Raw genomic sequence first — 18,817 nt, 5'->3', positions numbered from 1 at the left:
GAGAATCATAAATAAAGGAATTTGCTTTTAAATCCCTACTCATAGCTTTTTGTTTTACACTCTTGCATGCTTGCTCCCTTCAGTTTTTGCCCACAACATCCAAACATATCTATAGAAATGATAGATTCCTGATAGTGACCTTGAAAAAGTCAGTCAAGTCAAGTGTTGAGGGTGTCTTGGCTGGAGAAAAGTGGAAAAATAGGACATAAGGAATGCAGGGATATGAGTAAAGAGCAGGTGACATTTGACAAGGAGCGGAGGAGGATGTGGGGTATGAAGAAGACGTGCCTCTGAGAGGAGGAAGGAGAGGGGAAGTGAGAAGATGAGAGAAGTGTGAGAATAGAGGATGACAGAGGTGGGAAATGAATGCACAGTGAGAATTAAATGTGTCTATTTTTATATGCAAAATGGAGACATGGGAATTACACAGTAATGGCAAACAGGGAAAGACACAATAACATTAACACCTGTACAATTTAATACAATCTAGTAAATTAGACCTGCAATTTTTAGAAAGAAACGGTGCTAAGTCATTCTTTGCTAATATGGGAATTCAATTAGGACATTTTGGGAAGTATGTTTATTCTCTTTCTTGCCAATAGTTAGATGAGAAGATTTATACAACTCTTATGATAGTCCATTAAATATGCTAGGGTTTGACTAGAAGCTGGTTAGCTTAGCTTAGCATAAAGACCAGAAACAGAGGAAAACAGCTTGCCTGGTTCTGTCTGATCAAAATTAGTCAAAATTTATTTTTTGTGGTAGGTGGATTTTGTTACCTTCAGACCAACCAGTGACTACCACGGCTTGAGGCTGAAGCCAGTGCAGAAGTACCAATGCCAATGCCACCAACGGCTGCTACATTCAATTTTTTTCAATTCAATTTAGTTTTATTTATATAGCACCAAATCACAACAGAAGTTATCTCAGGGCACTTTTCACATAGAGCAGGTCTAGACCGTACTCTTTATTTTACGGAGACCCAACATTCCCCCATGAACAAGAAAAACTCCCCTTTAATGGGAAGAAACCTCAAGTAGAACCAAGCTCTAGGTGGGCGGCCATCTGCCTTGACTGGTTGGGTTGAGAGAGAAAGAAGAAGAAAGAGGGAGAGGGGAGAGAGAGACACAGAGAAGCACAATAACAACAACAATAATAACAATAACAACAATTATAATAATAGAAAAATAACTAATAATAATAATAATAGCAGGCGTGGGCATCAAGTAGGACCATGGGAGCACAGGGTCAGCATCCACGACCCAAGGGAAGGTTGAAATCCATAACCTGGCAGTCCATGACAATGATCCACAGGAACTAGTGAGATGAAAAAGCACAAAAACTCCAGGGAAGAAGCCAAGTTATTCACATGCATTAATGGTACATGATGCTGACTCCAATAGACTTCCATTCAAAAAGTGTCAACTTCTCTCTAGAAATACTAAGTCAATAAATTTTTTTTCAATGAGTCATTATGGTATCAATTGCTAAACTTGTGTGCTGGTGGTCATTTTGTAAATTATTGCTTTGTTAATAAGATCTTAAGTCTTAGAATAGGCTTTGATGTCTGCTGTTTGCTCGCCTGCTGCTCTCCCCAGCTCCCGGTACTTGCACTGAGTCAGACTATTGGCGCAATAGTTCATTTTGCCTATGAAATGTCAGAAGTTAGTGAAAAATTATGGTTTTAATTTTCCAAAGTTGAAGGTGACAGCTTCAAATGTTTTGTTTTATCCAACCAACAGTCCAAAAGACAGTTGACTATCATGCATGACCAAAAAAGCATCACATCCTCATATTTGAGATTAGTTGACACCAGCAAATGATTAATTGATTATCAAAAAAGTTCCTGAATAATTTTCTGTCAATCAACTAATTGACTAATTGATGGATAAATAATAGTCTATGTTTCAGATACAGCCAGGATAGCTGTTTTCCAGTCTTTGTGCTGTGCTAAGCTAACTGGCTGCTTGCTGTAGCCTCCCAGATAGATATGAAAGTGGTAGAAATCTTCTCATCTAACTTTTGGCAAAAAAGCAAAAAAGTGCATTTCCCAAATGTCAGCACATGGTAAGAAAACTAGACAGCAACCAGGAAACTGTAAATAAAATGTATCTGTCTTAGCAGGCCTAAATGAATTGCAAGCACAATAAATACACATAGAGCCCATAGGAGACATGGTTTAATATACTGTATACAGTGGTGGAAGAAATATTCAGGTCCTTTACTTAAAGGTATAATATGTAATTATTCCACATTAAAATGTCTAAAAACAACTAGACCTATGTTATATATTTTGTTGAGTTGTGTACTTACATTATCCCAAATGTTTCCAACAATTTTCAAACCCAGAGAAATCTGTAATTTAATCAAAGTAATGGTCCGTTTCATTTGGTCGTATGTAAACATGCACAAGATGCATGCGGCGGTGCTGTGTTTGTCCGCTACAATGGTGTCTACTAAAGAGTAACTTACACACATACAAGATAATACATCGGTGTTGTGGTTGTTCCACAGAAACTGTTATAAATTGACTTTTATTCAGTTTTAAGCCACATTTTCATGATAAATTTAGATCACTTTCAACTATATCTTTTAGTCGAAAGAAGGATTTTAGCCGCTGGGCGTCTGGATCTCAAGTTATCAGAGAAATAAACTGGGCAAACGTTAGCAGCAGCTCGGCTAACAGCCCCTCCAGGAAGTCCAGTGGTCACCAAACATCGTCGGAGAAACACTGATTTTTTAGGTGAAACAGCTTTAATTAGTTAATTTTTTACAAGTTTAATCTGCATGTACGTTTGTTTTTGGAGAGAAGGAGACCTCTGCGGATAATTCGGCTCCCGGGAGAAACCGGCCGAACGTCTGGATCTTACGTTATAAGAGGAATAAACCGAACAAGTGTTAGCAGCAGCTCGGCTAACAGCCCGTACTGGACGTCCGTTGGTCGCTGTACAACGTCGTAGCAGTAACATGTAGTTAAAGTAAAAAGTAAAGTAAAACTAGCAGTTTGGCCAATCTGACTGATAAATGTGAGGGGTTGTGAGATGATTAACAGGAGAGAAAAGAAGAAAAAACAAAGTTCTCAAATCTGTTTTCAATTTTTCTCTAATCTTTGGTTTTTAGTGAAATATTGGATCATTTGAACATTTATAGAAATGAAACCATGTGAGAAGTTTAAAGGGAAAAATCACTAGGCTATTTGGTGGAGCTGTTAACAACTCGTAGACTACACACTGCTTTTTGTAAGATGTCAAAAGCCAAAAAGCTTGGAAACCACTGGTTTCATCTTTAACAATGTGTTGTATTTTAAAAGCTTGTTATATTATCCGTTGTGTCAAATCTTCATCTGGAAAGTAACTAAAGCTGTCAAATAAATGTAGTGGAGTAGAACGTACAATATTTCCCTCTGAAATGTAGTGGAGCGGAAGCAGTACTAAGTACTAAGTGTACTTAGTTACTCTCCACCACTGACTGTATATATAGAATTTGTCTGTTTTATCTACTGTGTGCTTAAAGTGCGAAGCCCTGAACCCTTTGCCTCGAAAACATGAGCTACAGAAATAGAGCATGTTTTTACATAACTAGATCAGCAGCTGAATCAAAGCAGATGACTCACTGGGTCTCCCAAACTCTCAATTAACTCACAACTCACAACTACACCTGCTACACCCGAGGGAGAAGGCTCCAGGCTTTTCTCCTTGAACTCTGTTCTTTCAATTACTTGGAAGGAGAATGAGCAGAGGACTTGGAGAACAAAGAAAGATGCTTTTTTTCTTTCAATGAAAAAAGAAATATTTCTCTTGTGCAGTGTAGAGAGCACTGTTACTGTTGGAGGATTTGTCCTCACAGCAGGTTTTGTTCCTGCCATGGGCATAGATTTCGCTATGGATGATAGGAACTAGGGATGTGCGGAGAGCCCGGTATTTGTATTTGTATCTGTATTTGTTGAGGCAACAAGATTATTTGTATTTGTATTTGAATTAAAGTGGAAAGGGGCTTAAAAATCCTGTTTTTGTTTTTACTACACTTTTAATTTTAGAAAATTAAAGTGTAACAATAAGTGTTCATGAATAAACTACCTTATGAAGGAAGTCCCCACACTGGCTCTCGAACTGGAGTCTCTCGTCATAGATGACTATGACTACTGAGCTAAAACTTTACTCATTGCCTCATTGCAGACAGACCTCTACCTATTAATACACCCATAACACAGAGACAGCACACTGTGTAATGTGTAGGGAAGAACTTCAAAGGGGATTTTTGCTTTGCACTTTTCATTTATTGTCTATTTTTTACAACCTAACTTTGTGGAAAGGAGAAGGGGAACAACAGGTTATGGAGAGTCCCTTGGGATGACTTTGCATGTGTCAGTAGCTCAGCTTTATCTCTGAGGAGATAACTCCAGGAGTGATATAAATAAGGAAATGTGCGATGTAACCAACCTGTGCACTGGTATTTGACATGGATTTTTTTCTTCCCGAAAACAAATAATTTTATAAATATTTGTATGAAACAAATATTTGTAAAAACAAAACAAACAAAAAAAAACACTATTTGTGCTTTGCCGAATAACGTATTTGTATTCAGGCACATCCCTAATAGGAACGTGTCCCTACCAATATCAAGGTGTTGCTGAATTGTCCCTACCAATATTTTTGCCGATCTCTAAACAATCTAGTCATTTTAACTCCACGCAGTGGTAATGGTAAGATCTGGGCAAAGTTGCCAGGTTTGTGCATTTTATGCAAAAGACAACACTAAGATCATTTGATATTATATTTAATTTCAGGCATTAGGTGTTGTTAGCTAATTTGCTCAGACATGCTGTTTAATTAAACAACTTTATTACTGCTGGTGAAATTCCTCCCAAAAGCAAATTAAACATGTGGTCCCTTTTAAAGAAGAACCAAAGTGTCAGTGACAGTTGACCTTAGTTAATAAAAATGTTCTGTAATCAATCCAAATATTAATCTTTGAAATTAGTTGGAGAAATATTTACTATTTAATGCCATCTCTCCCCTTTTCCATGAGTGGATCAAGAGTTATTGAGTTATTATTGCATATGTGTCATTAAAACATGAACATTATTTATAAGCTAAATTAGCCACAGCTTGTCCAACTGATCTGTTTGTGAATGTGTGGCATCATTTTATTATGAAAATCCTGTCAGCAGCAGCCTGAGCAGCACACACACACTCTGATGTCATAGTTAAAGATCTAGCCATGAGTTCAGTAGTTGAATGAAAAATAATACAAATAGAAATTTTGAGATGATTTAGGTTTGAATATTGCTGTGGCTTTGTCAAGGAACAGTTGTGTCACCCAAATCCACAAACTGAAAGAAGGTCAGAATCTCAGCAGCGCATCACCTACAGGTTTTCTATATCCTTATTTTCTTGTAACATTTATTATGACAGTCTATGATATGTTAATTTTAAATGTTAATTTTAGTTTCAGGTTTATAGTTAAGTTGTCTATTAAATAAAATAAAATGTAAAAATCAGAGAAAAATTCATGATACAAGTCCGGTTTCAGGCAAGTCAGCAAATTCATATTCAGTAAAGGAAACATTTAGCAGAGTCAGGCTCTTTATGTGTGTAGGTGTGTGCGTATATGTGCCTATGAAAGAGAAAAGAGTGATAGAGAGCAAGTGCACACAATTATTTTGGCTGTCTGACAAAAAAATGTCCTTACCAAAGTTAAAACCAAACCTTTGCTGTTTGGTTACTGCTGAACTTCAATGACAAGCGTTTGTGTATGTGTGTGTGTGTATCCTTGGATAAAAGACCAGCTGGCACTCTTATAAACGTAATTCATTGCACTTTCTTCCTGATGCTAATACAGTATTAGCTCAGAGATACTATAAAAAGATTCACATTCTGTACATCGAAAAATTAGGAATTTAATTTTAAAGTTTTGACATTTGTCCACGGCACATGTGCAGAACAATACAACACCAAACAAGACATAGACATACAGTATTAATACACACAATAACAAGTAAATAGACAGATACCAATGCATACAGTGAAAAATAAAAACTGAATTGGCATGTAAGAAAAGACAAACATTCCAGATAGTTAAAAGGCTGCTTTCAGTTCCAATAATCGTAAACAGAATAATGCCACACCACTATCAAAAAGCCCAAAAAAGCTCTGACATGAGCTGAGCAGACACCAGGCATAATATTCATAATAACACTGCAGACAAAGAGGCATCATCAAAGACACTATTAGGCACAACAAGATTATTTTGACCTGATTTAGCATCAGTTTAGGCGGCACTGCACAGACGTTTTGAGTCCTGTATTTTCAAATGTTTTATAAAACCTCTTAAAATTCTCTTGAAACCTTTTGAAAATTCACCAGGGACAGAAACACTGATGCTTAATTAGCACAAAATATCTTGCAGTGTGCATTTTCCGTCAGGATAAGTTAGATGATTTGTTTACACGGGTACAAATACCCTGGCAGGCACTTTCCACTTTTATAAGCTGGGGAGAGCCAGTGTTTTGGAAATATTGAAATTAACAATCTGTCTTTAACATCATGTCTCATATAACAGAAAAGAATAATTGTCCAAAGGATTTTGGAGTACAAACATGATCAGAGATTGGTTTTCAGAAACATATTGGATGCAACAAGGCGTGTTACAAACATACAGTACAACTCATGCATGGAATGTAGGAAGGTTGAAAGAGTTGGAGGTTGCAGGTTGTTAGACCACGTTACTGAGTGGTTGAATGTATAAAATTGCAAAGATGAAACAGTTGATATCTAAAAAAAATTGTGAGTGCATTATGTAAATTTAAAATATATGAAGTTTGCTTTAAAAAACTTTAATTTAAAGAACATAATGTATGAATCTGTACTACAACATAAAGCCAAAAGTTTCCTTGATCAGACCACATACTTTGATCTTGATTTCCTAAATTCCCACAAAATTACATATAGGAGCAAAAGCTTATGAAGAAATGTGTAGAATGCATCCAAAAAAGAATAAGATTATGTCAGTGGTGGTGATTTCCTCAGTGAATAAGACTCTTCCTCTCATTTTAGATTTGTTCAGTGACTCTGTTAGGAAACTTAAGTGACCGTCAGGCCTTAATAGACAAAAAAATAAAATGAAATAAAATAAAAAATACACCTACAAGTCTAAGATGCAGGAGGCACTGTCCACTTTTGTGAAACTTGTGAGAAACACATTGCAGTGGCAAGACAGTATATGGATACTGTACATCATGCAGAGGTGAAAACAATGTAGCATCTCTTTATAAAAGCTCCTGAAAATTGAATAATTTCTTTTCCCCTCTCCTCCCTCTTTCCTTTGTCTTTCATCATCTATTCCTTGCTGCTATTAACTACTTAATATTCATCCTACCCCTTTCTCCAACATTTTCATCATCTCACCTTGACTCCCAAACTGCAAAGCTGTCACAGCCCCTAATTAACTCTACTGTGGCCTTGCTTTCAGCTGGCTTGACACAACTTCTGGCAGCCATATAGGAGGTCAACAGCTCTTAAGCTACAATAGCTGTGAACATCTTATTGAATTTCTTACAACTTGGCTGTTTCAGAATAAATAAACAATTTTCATTTATGCACAGATTTTAACTGTGAACTGACAATATCCCCAATAATACCTGATAAACATACTGTAGTTCTTGCAGTTAACCATCACCATGTTGTTGCTAACACATTTGCTCATTGGATAATAGCTAGTAGAGGGTTCAATTGTTGGCTAGTAGTATAATGTTAACATTTACATTAGATGTTTTTCTTAATTAGACTACTTGCTGGTTTTCTAACAAAGCGGAGAGGAGGATCTGGACCAATGACAACATAGTTTACTGTGGACTTAGTCTAGAGACAACTTTATCACACTATTTTATTACTCCTAAAGTGCATGTAACATACAAAATGTGAACTACAGTAAACCCATACTACAGCTATATTAATGAGGAATCTCATCTTGTATTGCACAGTTCTCCAGTGTATGGGTTTAAATTTTGTTATAATAAGTGAACAAATCTCCATCATCAATCAAAAACTTAAATTAAAAGCGAAAAAATAAACTAAAAAAGTGACCTCAAATGCAGAACTTTTGATCAGGATTTTTTCTTTTGTCACCACTTTTTGATGCTTAATGTTTCAGTTTTGCTGTTGAACTTCTCAGTTTCAGCTCAGAATTTTCCATTTTCAATGGTCTGGAAGTGCAACAAGTAGTACAACTTACCATTGACCCTCCTAAAGTAACTGGCTAATGGGCATGCAGCAATGTAACACCCACCCACATGAGAACTTTGTGTCAGAACTGAAACTGAAAAATTAAGCAGAAAAACTGAAAAAAGTGACCATAAAAGTTTCATTGTAAGTTTTGCTTGCGGGGTAACTTTTTTGCTTTCAATTTTTTTCAAATTAACTTGAATTTAATTTTTTTGCTTCATGCTTTGGAGATTTTGTTAAATTATTATGACACAAATTTAATACCAGTGGACCTCCATGATGGCATTGGCTGTGGTTGCTAGAAGTTTGTTGAAGTAACTGCAAAGCCTCTACTCATGTCATATAAATATACCATTCACTTTCATTTTTTTTTACATACTTGTTAGTCCATGCCACACAGAGTTGTTTAAAAAATCCAGTAATACTGGGCTGATGGAACTTCTTAAAAGGGCTACACCTTTCCCCGTCATCGTTGTGTCACTTCTCTTTTCCTCACTGATTTTTCTCTGTCGGTCACTGAGAGCTCCGGCTGTGTTTACTACAAGGCTCCCCAGGGTCCTTGGTGGCTCCACCGTAAACCTCGACTCCACCCTCAGTCCAGGGGGCCACACTGCCCTGGGTTACTCTGCCACAGCGAGCCAAGCTGGCCACCTGGCTAGAGGACAGCACGCGGTCCCAAAGACCCACCTGGGACAACTCTCCTACCAGGGCTTGGGATGAGTCAAAACCTCCACCCACGGAATCCTAGAGAAAAAACAAGACCTGTTAGATGGATAACAGAAAGATGATTGAAGAGGGATGATGAAACAAAAACAAAAACACATATAGACGCAGGGTCAGCTTGGGCTGTTTTGCTGCCTTGGGTAAGACTGTGGACTTGCTTTTGGGAAGATGAAGATGTGATGAAAGGAGACCAGTATAAACATAGGACTACAAATCAAAGGAGGGGTTCTTTTGGTTATGGACGTGGGTCTCAAAGGCTATTACTCTTGTTGCTTATGACCATCGTTTCCTGTGCCTGGATCTATGCAGACATACACCTCATTCACCCACTACCTCAACACTTTGACTAGCAGTGTTCTCCAAACTAAATTGAATTTGCAGATTTACTGTGTCTACACTCTCAGTCTTTAATGGTTTTATTTACAACTCATGGAGAAGCCAGTAAGTGAAAAGACCCAGAGTTGTAGCAGGGTAAACTATTATTTGCTTGCAACACTGTAGTCGGCAATAGCACACCAAATTTAATTTCTTTTGGAGTACCCTACCCACCTTATGCCTGCCTCTAAGCTGTCATTCATTCGGTCTTTTGCTCACTCTTTCATGAATTCACCTGCTCCTGCCCCAGTATGAGCACTCCTCCAGGTCTGATGTGATGTCCAGCTGCCAGTGCCTGGCCCTCGCCCCTCAGCTTTCCCCCCTGGTAAGCCTGCCAGGCTCCTCCTTTCTGGCTCCAGCTCACACAGATGTGCTGCCAGCTGCCCCTGGAGAGGTTCAGAGGCAACTGCGCCACCTACAGTAGGGAAGGGAAGGGGCAGTTCAGACAAAGAAGATGATTGTACTATGCTGTTTCTGAATGATACACATTTTAAGGTAAGACATGTCATCTGGCAACTGGATGTGATATACTGTATCTTTGCATGATAGTGGTGCAGCTGTAGCTACAAAGCAGTATTTTTTGTCATCCATTTAATCTTCTTTTTCTTCAGGGTACAAGTGTTGGCTATTATACAGTATTTTTTCAGTCCCAAAGTCATTCTGCTGCCTCCAAGGACACACAACTTTTCCTCCAGGCATCTATTACCATAATGACTTCACTGAATTATATCTAAAACCACTGCACTACACCATCCTCCAAGGCTGACAAGGTGGTACCTTCATTTGTCATTTAAACACATGCATGAGCCTATTTAGCTTGTCTACTTAATTGGCTATTTCATTTGATGTGTTCTATGTATTTGTATGCTAATACAGTACAGCTTTTCTTCCGTAATAGACATTATAAATTCTAATCAAGATTTTTTTTTTTAATTGAGTACAACTTTAAAAATTCAAACAGTCAGTGAGCCTTGTAGAAAGATATGCACACTGGTTGCCTTCAAGTCTCTCATTCTATATCTATCCCAGATTAAGGCTGCAGACTGTTAGATCCATTCTTTTTTAAAGCCACCAAAAGAAAAGTTTTGAACAGTCCCAAATTTTTGGGAACACATAAAGTCATTTTAACAAGTTCTTAATTTGAAGCTTCCTTTGACACCATTAAATCTAACAAATTCTGCATGTCTTGTGTATTATCACAGTAATACAGACACACTGACATAGATTGAAAAATGACATTTCTGTATTGAAATATATGTTCAAATGGATAGTGGGGCTCCATATTTAAAAAGCATGCCAAAGTTTGTTTCTTCAAGAACACAAACAACGCATACACACTGCTTTTATGTACATCTTTACTAGCAATAATTGACATGTTGAGCAGTATGTTGCCAATATGTTCAATATATTACACAATTATTGTTAATATTCATTTATTAATCGCAAATGTCAATATGTATGTATTCATCTTTACTAGAATTTAAAATAAAGTTCTGATGAACAATGTTGCACAATATGTGTTTCTAATGATGAACTCTCTATACGAGTTGAGTACAGTAATGAAACATTTTAGGAAATGAATCAATAAATAATATGAAATATGGCCCAGAGACCATGATATAAATCTCCTCGGGAAAATCAATTGCACACAAGCAGTTGACAGTTCAGTTGCAGGTATATAGTAGATGCTCAGCCTGACTGAACAAGTACCTTGTCATTGATGAGCAGCTCAGTGGGGGTATGCAGGCCTTGTAGCAGCACCAGTTCATTTGGTTGCTCAGGAACTGCATAAGACAGGGGTGTACCGATGCCTCCTTCTGCAGGCCGTAGCCACAAGCAGATGGTGAAGGCCCGCAGTTTTGGGATGGGGTGTTTCAAAACAGCATACATGTAGTTTGTCCGAGTCGGGAAGGACAGTCTGTAGCCCTCTGGGAAAGAATGCCCTGAGCTACCTGAGAAAACAGAAAGAGAGTATAAATAAGAGAACAAAAGGAGAAAGTGATAGATAATGCAAAGGGAAATCAATGTGATCTGGCAAGAAGATCAAATAGATTTCCTGCTTTTCTCATCTAGCTGCACTTTCCTCACATGACATAATCTGAACTGTTTTTTTTAAGCATCGGCATGCATTTTATAGTCTTTCTGATCTTTTTTGCTTTACATAAGTTAAACATAATTTATTCATCATAAAAAAATTCCATGGCTTGATTTGATTAACAGTAATACAAAAATGAAACATCTGCGGTCATTTTTAGCCATGTTATTGCTCGTGATTAGCGACTTGAGTCATCATGTAAGTCATTAATCACAGTCACTTATCATTTCTCTCATTATTTTGTAAACCTTTTTACAACATTTTAATATGCACATTAAATGTACACACACATACACACACATTCTCTATGACAACTTTCTTTTTTCCTCTCTCATAATACCTACCTCCCTCCAGTACTGAGATTCGGTGGTGTAGTTTATTGATGCCCTGGTCGATTTCCTGTCTGTGTTTCTCTGTTTCTAGCCTCAGGGCTTTTCTCTCTTTCTCAAGCAGCTCCACCTTCCGCTCAAGCTCCCCCTCCAAGTCTTCCATCCTCCAGGGCCTCTCGGCACCAGCTCTGTGCCCAGGATCGGCCAACTTTTCTGGGCCGCCAGATATCCCGCCTTCCTCTGGTGCTCCTGAGGTACTGCCATCCGTCTGGTTGTGAGGAAATGGGCCAATGTCTGACTGCAGAGGAGGAAGACAAAATTGGTTCAAAATGGGTTTTACTGTCTTTGGTAAAATACTGTAAGGTACTTGCTATGGTGTACAGTTAAGGCACTACACTATGGTATGAAAACACCATCAAACTAGCTATAGCAGTGGTTCTCATGATTATACTGTGGTTTCCTGCCTATATGAGAAGCAAAATTCTTCGACCTAGTAAATAATTGATTTCTCGGAAACATTACATTACGCCTGGGGATACATCTAGCAGCTGATTTAATAAGGTTTCAATATGCCTTAGTTAATGTAATGCTTTTTCCTTATACTTGGTGGCTATTCAATTAGTTGGTTTAGTCCAGAATGAAATGTCTCAACAGCTATTGGATGGATTGCTCTGAAAAACAGATATTCATGGTTCCCAGAGGATACATCTTAATGACAATGACTTTTCCTCTATCACCACAAGTAGGTTGATGTTTTTGGTTCAGAGTAAAATGTCTTGATAAATATGTGATGGTTATGAAATGTTGTACAGACTTTCATGTTCCTCACAGGATGAATCCTACTGACTTGGTGATCCCCTGATTTCTCCTTTAGCGCCACCTTGAAGTTGACAGTTATGGTTTTCAGGCAACTAATGGACAGATTTCTGTGAAATTTTCTACAGATAATCAAGATCACTGCAAGGTAAATTTGACTTTGGTGACCCCTTAACTTTTCTACTGTTATCATATCAGATGTCTATGTTAAAAATGGTCAAAGTTCCAAAACTTGATGTTAACATATGTAGAAATGCTCCCTGCAAGTCCAAAAGCCCAGGCTTCAACCTAATCTTAGTGCTTTGTTTGCTACGTTTTTTTTGTACCTTTGCTGACGAGCTGACGTTGGCTTGTCACGCATGCCCGTAAACGGCCGTCGGTCCTTGGCCTTTGTTGCTGAGGTTTTCCATGAGTTGTTTGCATTGTTCACTCTCATATTTTGGATCCGAGTTTGGCTCAAACATGTACATTTTAAGTCAAGAACGAAAAAAGTAGTGAAAGCCTACTACCATAGTTTGTTTCATGGTTTGTTCAAGTTGCCTCCGGGGCTGGCAGAAATCACACGAGGGTTAACTTCCAAGAGCTGGCCAGTGAGAACAGAGTGGGCTCATCAGGAGGGGGGCCTTAAAAAGACAAGCTAAAACAGCCTGTTTCAGACAGAGACTGAACATAGGGGCTGTGTAAAGGGTCAGTATGAGTTAAATAAGGAGATTTTTTAACTGTAAATCATGCAAAGGTATTCCAGCAGGGCCCTTTAAATGTGCATAATATGGCCCCTTTAACATCTGTATGTTAACATTGTCACTGTGAGCATGTTAGCAGGATATTTAGCTCAAAGCATCACTCTGCCTATGTAAGTACAACCTCACAGAGCCACTAGCATGGCTGTAGACTCTTGTTTCCTTCATATTGAAATTCGAAGCTTACCATAGCTGAGCTACTTGATTGAGCATTGGCATGCTTTTGCAACATTGCTTAGAATTGATATACTGGATGATATGTTAGCTAGGTTAAATACACTTTAAAGCACTTGTGACATATAATTCCACTGTATCCACAAGTTAAACAAGTTTTGGGTCTGCGCAAATCAAGCAGAGCCATCTCATATCTAAAGGGATATTTTCTTAATTAGGTATAACACAATAAATAATTGAAAGTCAGAGAGGCTGCCAAGAGTCTGAACTATTTTAGTGAGCAACAATTTGCTAGGCATCGTTGCATAATGGCTCACTGATATTAAAAAAAAACAACACCCAACCACAAGGGAAGGAATGTGGCTTGGACTCTGCAAGATACCTAAAAACCTACGTGGGCCAGTATATTCACCAAGCATATCTTTTCACAGCAACTGAAATACATAGAGACCACAAGGGAATTACTACAAAAAATACACACAGTGCACTCTGAGCAATACAGTGTGCACTGTGCTTACCTATGTTGTATAAGATGTTGGAAAGAAACTAAAGCTAGAGTATGGCAGAAGGGCATTACTTTCTACATTGATAACTACTATGAGAAAAAGTGACACTATGAAATGATAATGAATGATAACAAATGTAGATTTGGAGAGAAGTTCATGTGAGCCCAGCTAGTTTAAGTAAAAGAACACACACGTGTTCACATTTTTATATATTCTAAAAGAATATTGGCAGGTATTGATTTTTGTCCCAAAAGAGATACACAATGGATGGAAACACCAATGTAATCCTTACTCTGTCCTTTGTAACAATGTATGTTTTACTAATATACATATCACTCTATCCATACAAACACGGTTCTTAAGATACATTTTGTGCTAAAGTCAACAAGAAAATTCCCAAACATTCCTGATATTTTATTACTATATTTCAACTGTCAAGTATACTGTGTTGAATGTGTTATTTTCTGAAGCACAAATACATTTGCCGTAGTAGTTAATGTGTCCATTGAAAACTGAACTAAAAATGACAAGTATGCACCTTACTGTGATGCATTTGCTGAAAACATACATATTCTAATGGAGCAGCTAAAATCACAAACACTTCTATGGAGCTTGGCATGATAGGTGATCTATTCTCTAATATTTCAGTTCTGTTATTGAGCCTGCGGTTAGGCTCTGAGGCAGGTATTTACATGTGCAGATGTCAGGCATTTCTAGGGAGAAAACTAATAAAACTGCAATATCCTCAAATGCATAAATGCAAGACTGTGTACAAAATAAATCAAGAGTGGTGTATGTGTGGTACAAGCATTATTACTGTTCTTAAGTCAACAAATATAATGCTACATGTTAAAGGTTTTTCACATTTTTTGTAGCCATAACGCTTCATGCTTTAATTATGCTCTTATTAAAACTTAAGAAAATGTGTGTTTGCCTGTTCAGGTTCTTGATACAAACTATAATTGCCATATCTTACTTTATTTCAGGACAATTACTACACAGAATTACAGATGCATAAATGTCACATTTTCAGTCCATATGAGCACTGAAAATACAACTAAACCAACTGCATAAGAAAAAGAGAATCTTTCCTTTTATCAATCATAAAATTAAAATGATATAGAATATACACTCACTGAGCATTTTATTAGGAACACCTGTGCAATCTAATGCAATCCAATACAACAGCTTCTACTTTCACAAAGCTTGGCCTATACTTTTCAGTTCTTTTTGACATTTTCAGAAAGGCGATAATTCTACTTTATGTCTATAACTGATGTTGTGGTGCATGGTGGTGGTGTACTGGAGTGCATTATATTGAGAAGTGTTTCTCACACTTTTTAATATAATGCACTCCAGTACTCCAATACACCATATGCTTCGTAAAAGTAGAATTTATGGCAGAGCTGTTGTATTGGATTGCATTAGATCGCTCAGGTTTTCTTAATAAAGCTCTCGGTGAGTCTAAGTCATATAGTATAGACTAGAAGACATTGCTCCTCATTTTCACACATTTATTTCAAACACAGCTATCAATAAAATAAAGCACAGTGTGGTGTATCACTGCACTGGAGCTGGATGAGCCTGATATTACAGAGAGCTTACCACCATCGTAACTGCTCAAGCTACGAACAGAAACTGTGGTACCAAATGTACTGCTAGAAATGGAAAACCATTAACTACACATTCACACCATTTGTTTGCATCATGTCAGATCAGATACTACTTGTGAAACATCAGGCAACAGGCAGGAAATATAGTTGTATGTGATTTGGATACTAATAATTGATGTTGCCTGTGAATTTAAATTTTCTGTCTTGCAAGTGAAGAGAGGTGGTGACTGTAAGGGTTCTAGTTGTAGAAAAATATGTGAACATCTAGCGACTGGAGCGACTGGATGATCAGCAAAGCAATCTGAGCAGACCACATCCCAGAGGGAACCTTAGGAGCTAAGGAACTTAACACAGTTATTTGACCTGAGTAATATTCCCAGATGAGTGCTCTTCTTGTAACACATGATCTGATGTAAATACTATACTGTGCTACTGAAATAGACCAAGTATCTAATGTACATAGAAACGTGACTTGGATATTGAAGAAAGATAGAGCGGGTGAGAACAATTGTGTTATAGTGGTGATGGCTCATCACAGAAACTACATGTTATTATACTAAAATTGCACAAAATTACAGATCACCTTGAGACCTGTGAAATGCATCAGATCTTTTTCTGTCAGAGGAAAATGTGCACTGAGAAGTCCAAATTTCTTAATTCTTGAAAAGCCAAAAACACAGACATTACATTCAGCCCTTTTTTCATCTGATGGTAGAATTACGAAAAATAGACGACACAAAGTGCACATAATCCACAAAGAAAATGACCCATACCGGCATGTCCTACATAAACTACCCTTGAGTGAGGAGTAGCTACTATACGGAGGAGAAGCCTGTGCTTTCAACAAATATAGGAAACTCATAAATTATTTATGGAATCCCTCTAGCCAAAAATGAGGTTGTACATCACTGGATTGTGGTCAGATAAGAACATGTTTCATGTTACTCTGCTATATTCTCTCCTCCACCTCCACCTCCACCTCCTGCTGCTGCTGTTGCTGCTGCTTTTTCTCCTCCCCCTTTATCCTTATCCTCATCTCTCTTCACCCTCCTGTTTTTCCCCCTTTGCCTTTCTCTTCATCTCTGTCTTTATTTCTCATTTAAATTTCATTCAGTGTTCTTGGCATGATAGATTATACACCTACTGTATGTTGCCAAAACAATCAATTCATGTATTAGTAAAGACATTTACAAATGACCAACTATAATTACACACAATCACTAAATGCGGATGTCATCAGCAATTAACATTCAATATAATTTTAAATTAAATCACGTGATTCAATTAAATGATTATATTGTAAGTAAGTAATTTCTCTGCTGTGTTGCGTGTGTTTTAAAAAAAAACAACCTATTAATTAGTGATAAGCTTTACTTGGTGTTTACATAGAAAAAAAAAGGAATATCTGACTGCCAGTATCCACAAAGCCTTTTCGACAACTCACTTCTCATTCAAAATGAAGACCTTCACTTAAACCACTCCTACATGCCTAGATATCAGAAGGGACTACAGGGAAAACAGGGACACATTTAGACATTGATTTAATCTTTTTAAAGCAAGCTGTAGAGTTGGAGGTATACTGTAATATTCAAAGCAGTTATCAAACCAGTGAAACACCATTCCGGTTTAATCTAATTAAGAGATCCTTCTTTGCCTTTAAAATGCGTTCATGTGGGATCGAGGACTGCTCCTTGGGATTAATTACGCCTGTGTCGTGTTTTATAGTTTCATGCAGAGGATGATTTATGAGGAAGGGATGTTGTTTTTCCACACTTCACCTACCTCCAGTTTCTCTATACGGTCTTTGAGCTGAGTGATAGCCTGCTCCAGTTCATCCACAGCCCTAACGGTGAGCAAGTGGACACTGTCAGATGTCGACAACGGGCTGTCCCGCACCATGATCCGCTCCAGGTGCGTCTCCTCTGCCGCGCCTTTGCTCCCCCACAGCCCCGCAGCGCTCCCACGTCTATCTGCGATGCTGCTTTGGCCGTCCAGCCCCTTCTCGCACTCTGATAGTTTCCCCGTTAGCTCTCTGATGGTCCGCTGGTCTGTTAATATTTGGTCCTTCTGCTGCAGAACGGTCTGCCGGAGCTCCTCCGCGGTGGTGCGGAGAAAACCCCAATCTTCGCCCGCGTATAGCGACGGGTCGTCCGCTTGTTGCTGAAAGTTTTTCGGGTTGCATTCCCCGGCGGGGATCGGCGTGCAGATGAGTCGACTGACCTTTGGGTCATGTCCGGTGAGTCCGGTGACCCCGTCCAGCCCGCCGAGCCCGATGTTAAAGGTCGGCGCCTCCGATGCGGGCGTTTCAGAACCATGGAGAGCGCCCAAAGATCCGGGCCGGGCTACCGAGCCCCCGGCAGCGGGGGTCTGCACCGCGGCGTCCGGATACAGCGAGTGGTTGTCGGTTGCTGGTTGCTGTTGAGCCGCGGCAGCCTTGGAGGCTCCGGTATGGACGGCCGCGATGATGCAGATTACCGCTCCGATGAAGGCCACCATCCCGGCGGCCAAGATTATAACAATGAACTTCAGGGTGGCGGCGGGGGCGATCGATTATTAGAAAAATCTAATAATAACACTCTGGATCCGCAAGAAACTAAAAAGCTCCAAAACAGACAAAGTATAAAATTACTTGCATAGGATGGAGAAAAAAAAACGGTTTACTTTTCCTCACAAGGACAGGCGATTAGACATTGAGAGTTCCGCACCATAATTGAGTGATCATCGAGTCAACACCAAACATCAGAAGCAGGCAGTCTGTTTCACCTCCTCCTCCTCCTGTGCAGCGCGCATGTCCCTGGTATTCGGCAAAATCCAGCCTGTTAATAGCCTCCATAAGGCAGAGTGAGGGGAGAGAGACGAACATACTGTAGGAGAGAGAGAGAGAGAGACGAAGTTAGACAACACATATGACTTTTTGTCCTCTTCCAGTAGCCTAGAGCTAACTTTTCCAGCAATGTATGAAATTATGTTTTTGTTCTCTTATTGTGAGATAAGAATATTCCACACTGCCCTCAATAACACATCTGATTTTCTATATGTTGCAGTATGAGCTAAAAGCCATGTTCTATGCAGCCTCAGAGGATATGTTAACATTTTCTCACAAATACTGGGTTATTTGTATGAAAAAAGCTGCACAAACATGCCTCTTTGTGACTTTCCTTTTTTTTCTACAGCTTTTATTGAAGATGCAGTCCTGAACTAGAGCTTTCCTGCATTCATAGCCA

The 18,817-nt window shown here is 38.6% G+C and overlaps 1 protein-coding gene across 1 annotated transcript; it reads right to left on the bottom strand.

The window, feature by feature from the left end:
• Positions 1-8,106: 8,106 nt before the first annotated feature.
• Positions 8,107-18,445, bottom strand: cbx6b (chromobox homolog 6b). Its single transcript, XM_044330166.1, has 5 exons — positions 17,376-18,445; positions 11,760-12,042; positions 11,031-11,272; positions 9,556-9,735; positions 8,107-8,966 (listed from the first exon to the last, which is right to left on the bottom strand). The coding sequence occupies exons 1-5, from the start codon at positions 18,087-18,089 to the stop codon at positions 8,736-8,738; spliced, it is 1,650 nt and encodes a 549-aa protein (XP_044186101.1). The 5' UTR covers positions 18,090-18,445; the 3' UTR covers positions 8,107-8,735.
• Positions 18,446-18,817: the final 372 nt, after the last annotated feature.

Source organism: Thunnus albacares, chromosome 17, assembly GCF_914725855.1.
Source record: "Thunnus albacares chromosome 17, fThuAlb1.1, whole genome shotgun sequence".
Lineage (NCBI taxonomy): Eukaryota > Metazoa > Chordata > Actinopteri > Scombriformes > Scombridae > Thunnus > Thunnus albacares.
This window is presented reverse-complemented; position numbering and strand designations above follow the sequence as displayed.

Bases quoted from the DNA above. Each gene is read 5' to 3' on its own strand.
- cbx6b (XM_044330166.1), bottom strand. From the start codon at position 18,089: ATGGTGGCCTTCATCGGAGCGGTAATCTGCATCATCGCGGCCGTCCAT. The intron at 12,043-17,375 runs GTAGGTGAAGTG...CCTCCTCTGCAG, and splicing joins ACCGTATAGAGAAACTGGAG to TCAGACATTGGCCCATTTCC. The intron at 11,273-11,759 runs GTAGGTATTATG...CTGTTTTCTCAG, and splicing joins AATCTCAGTACTGGAGGGAG to GTAGCTCAGGGCATTCTTTC.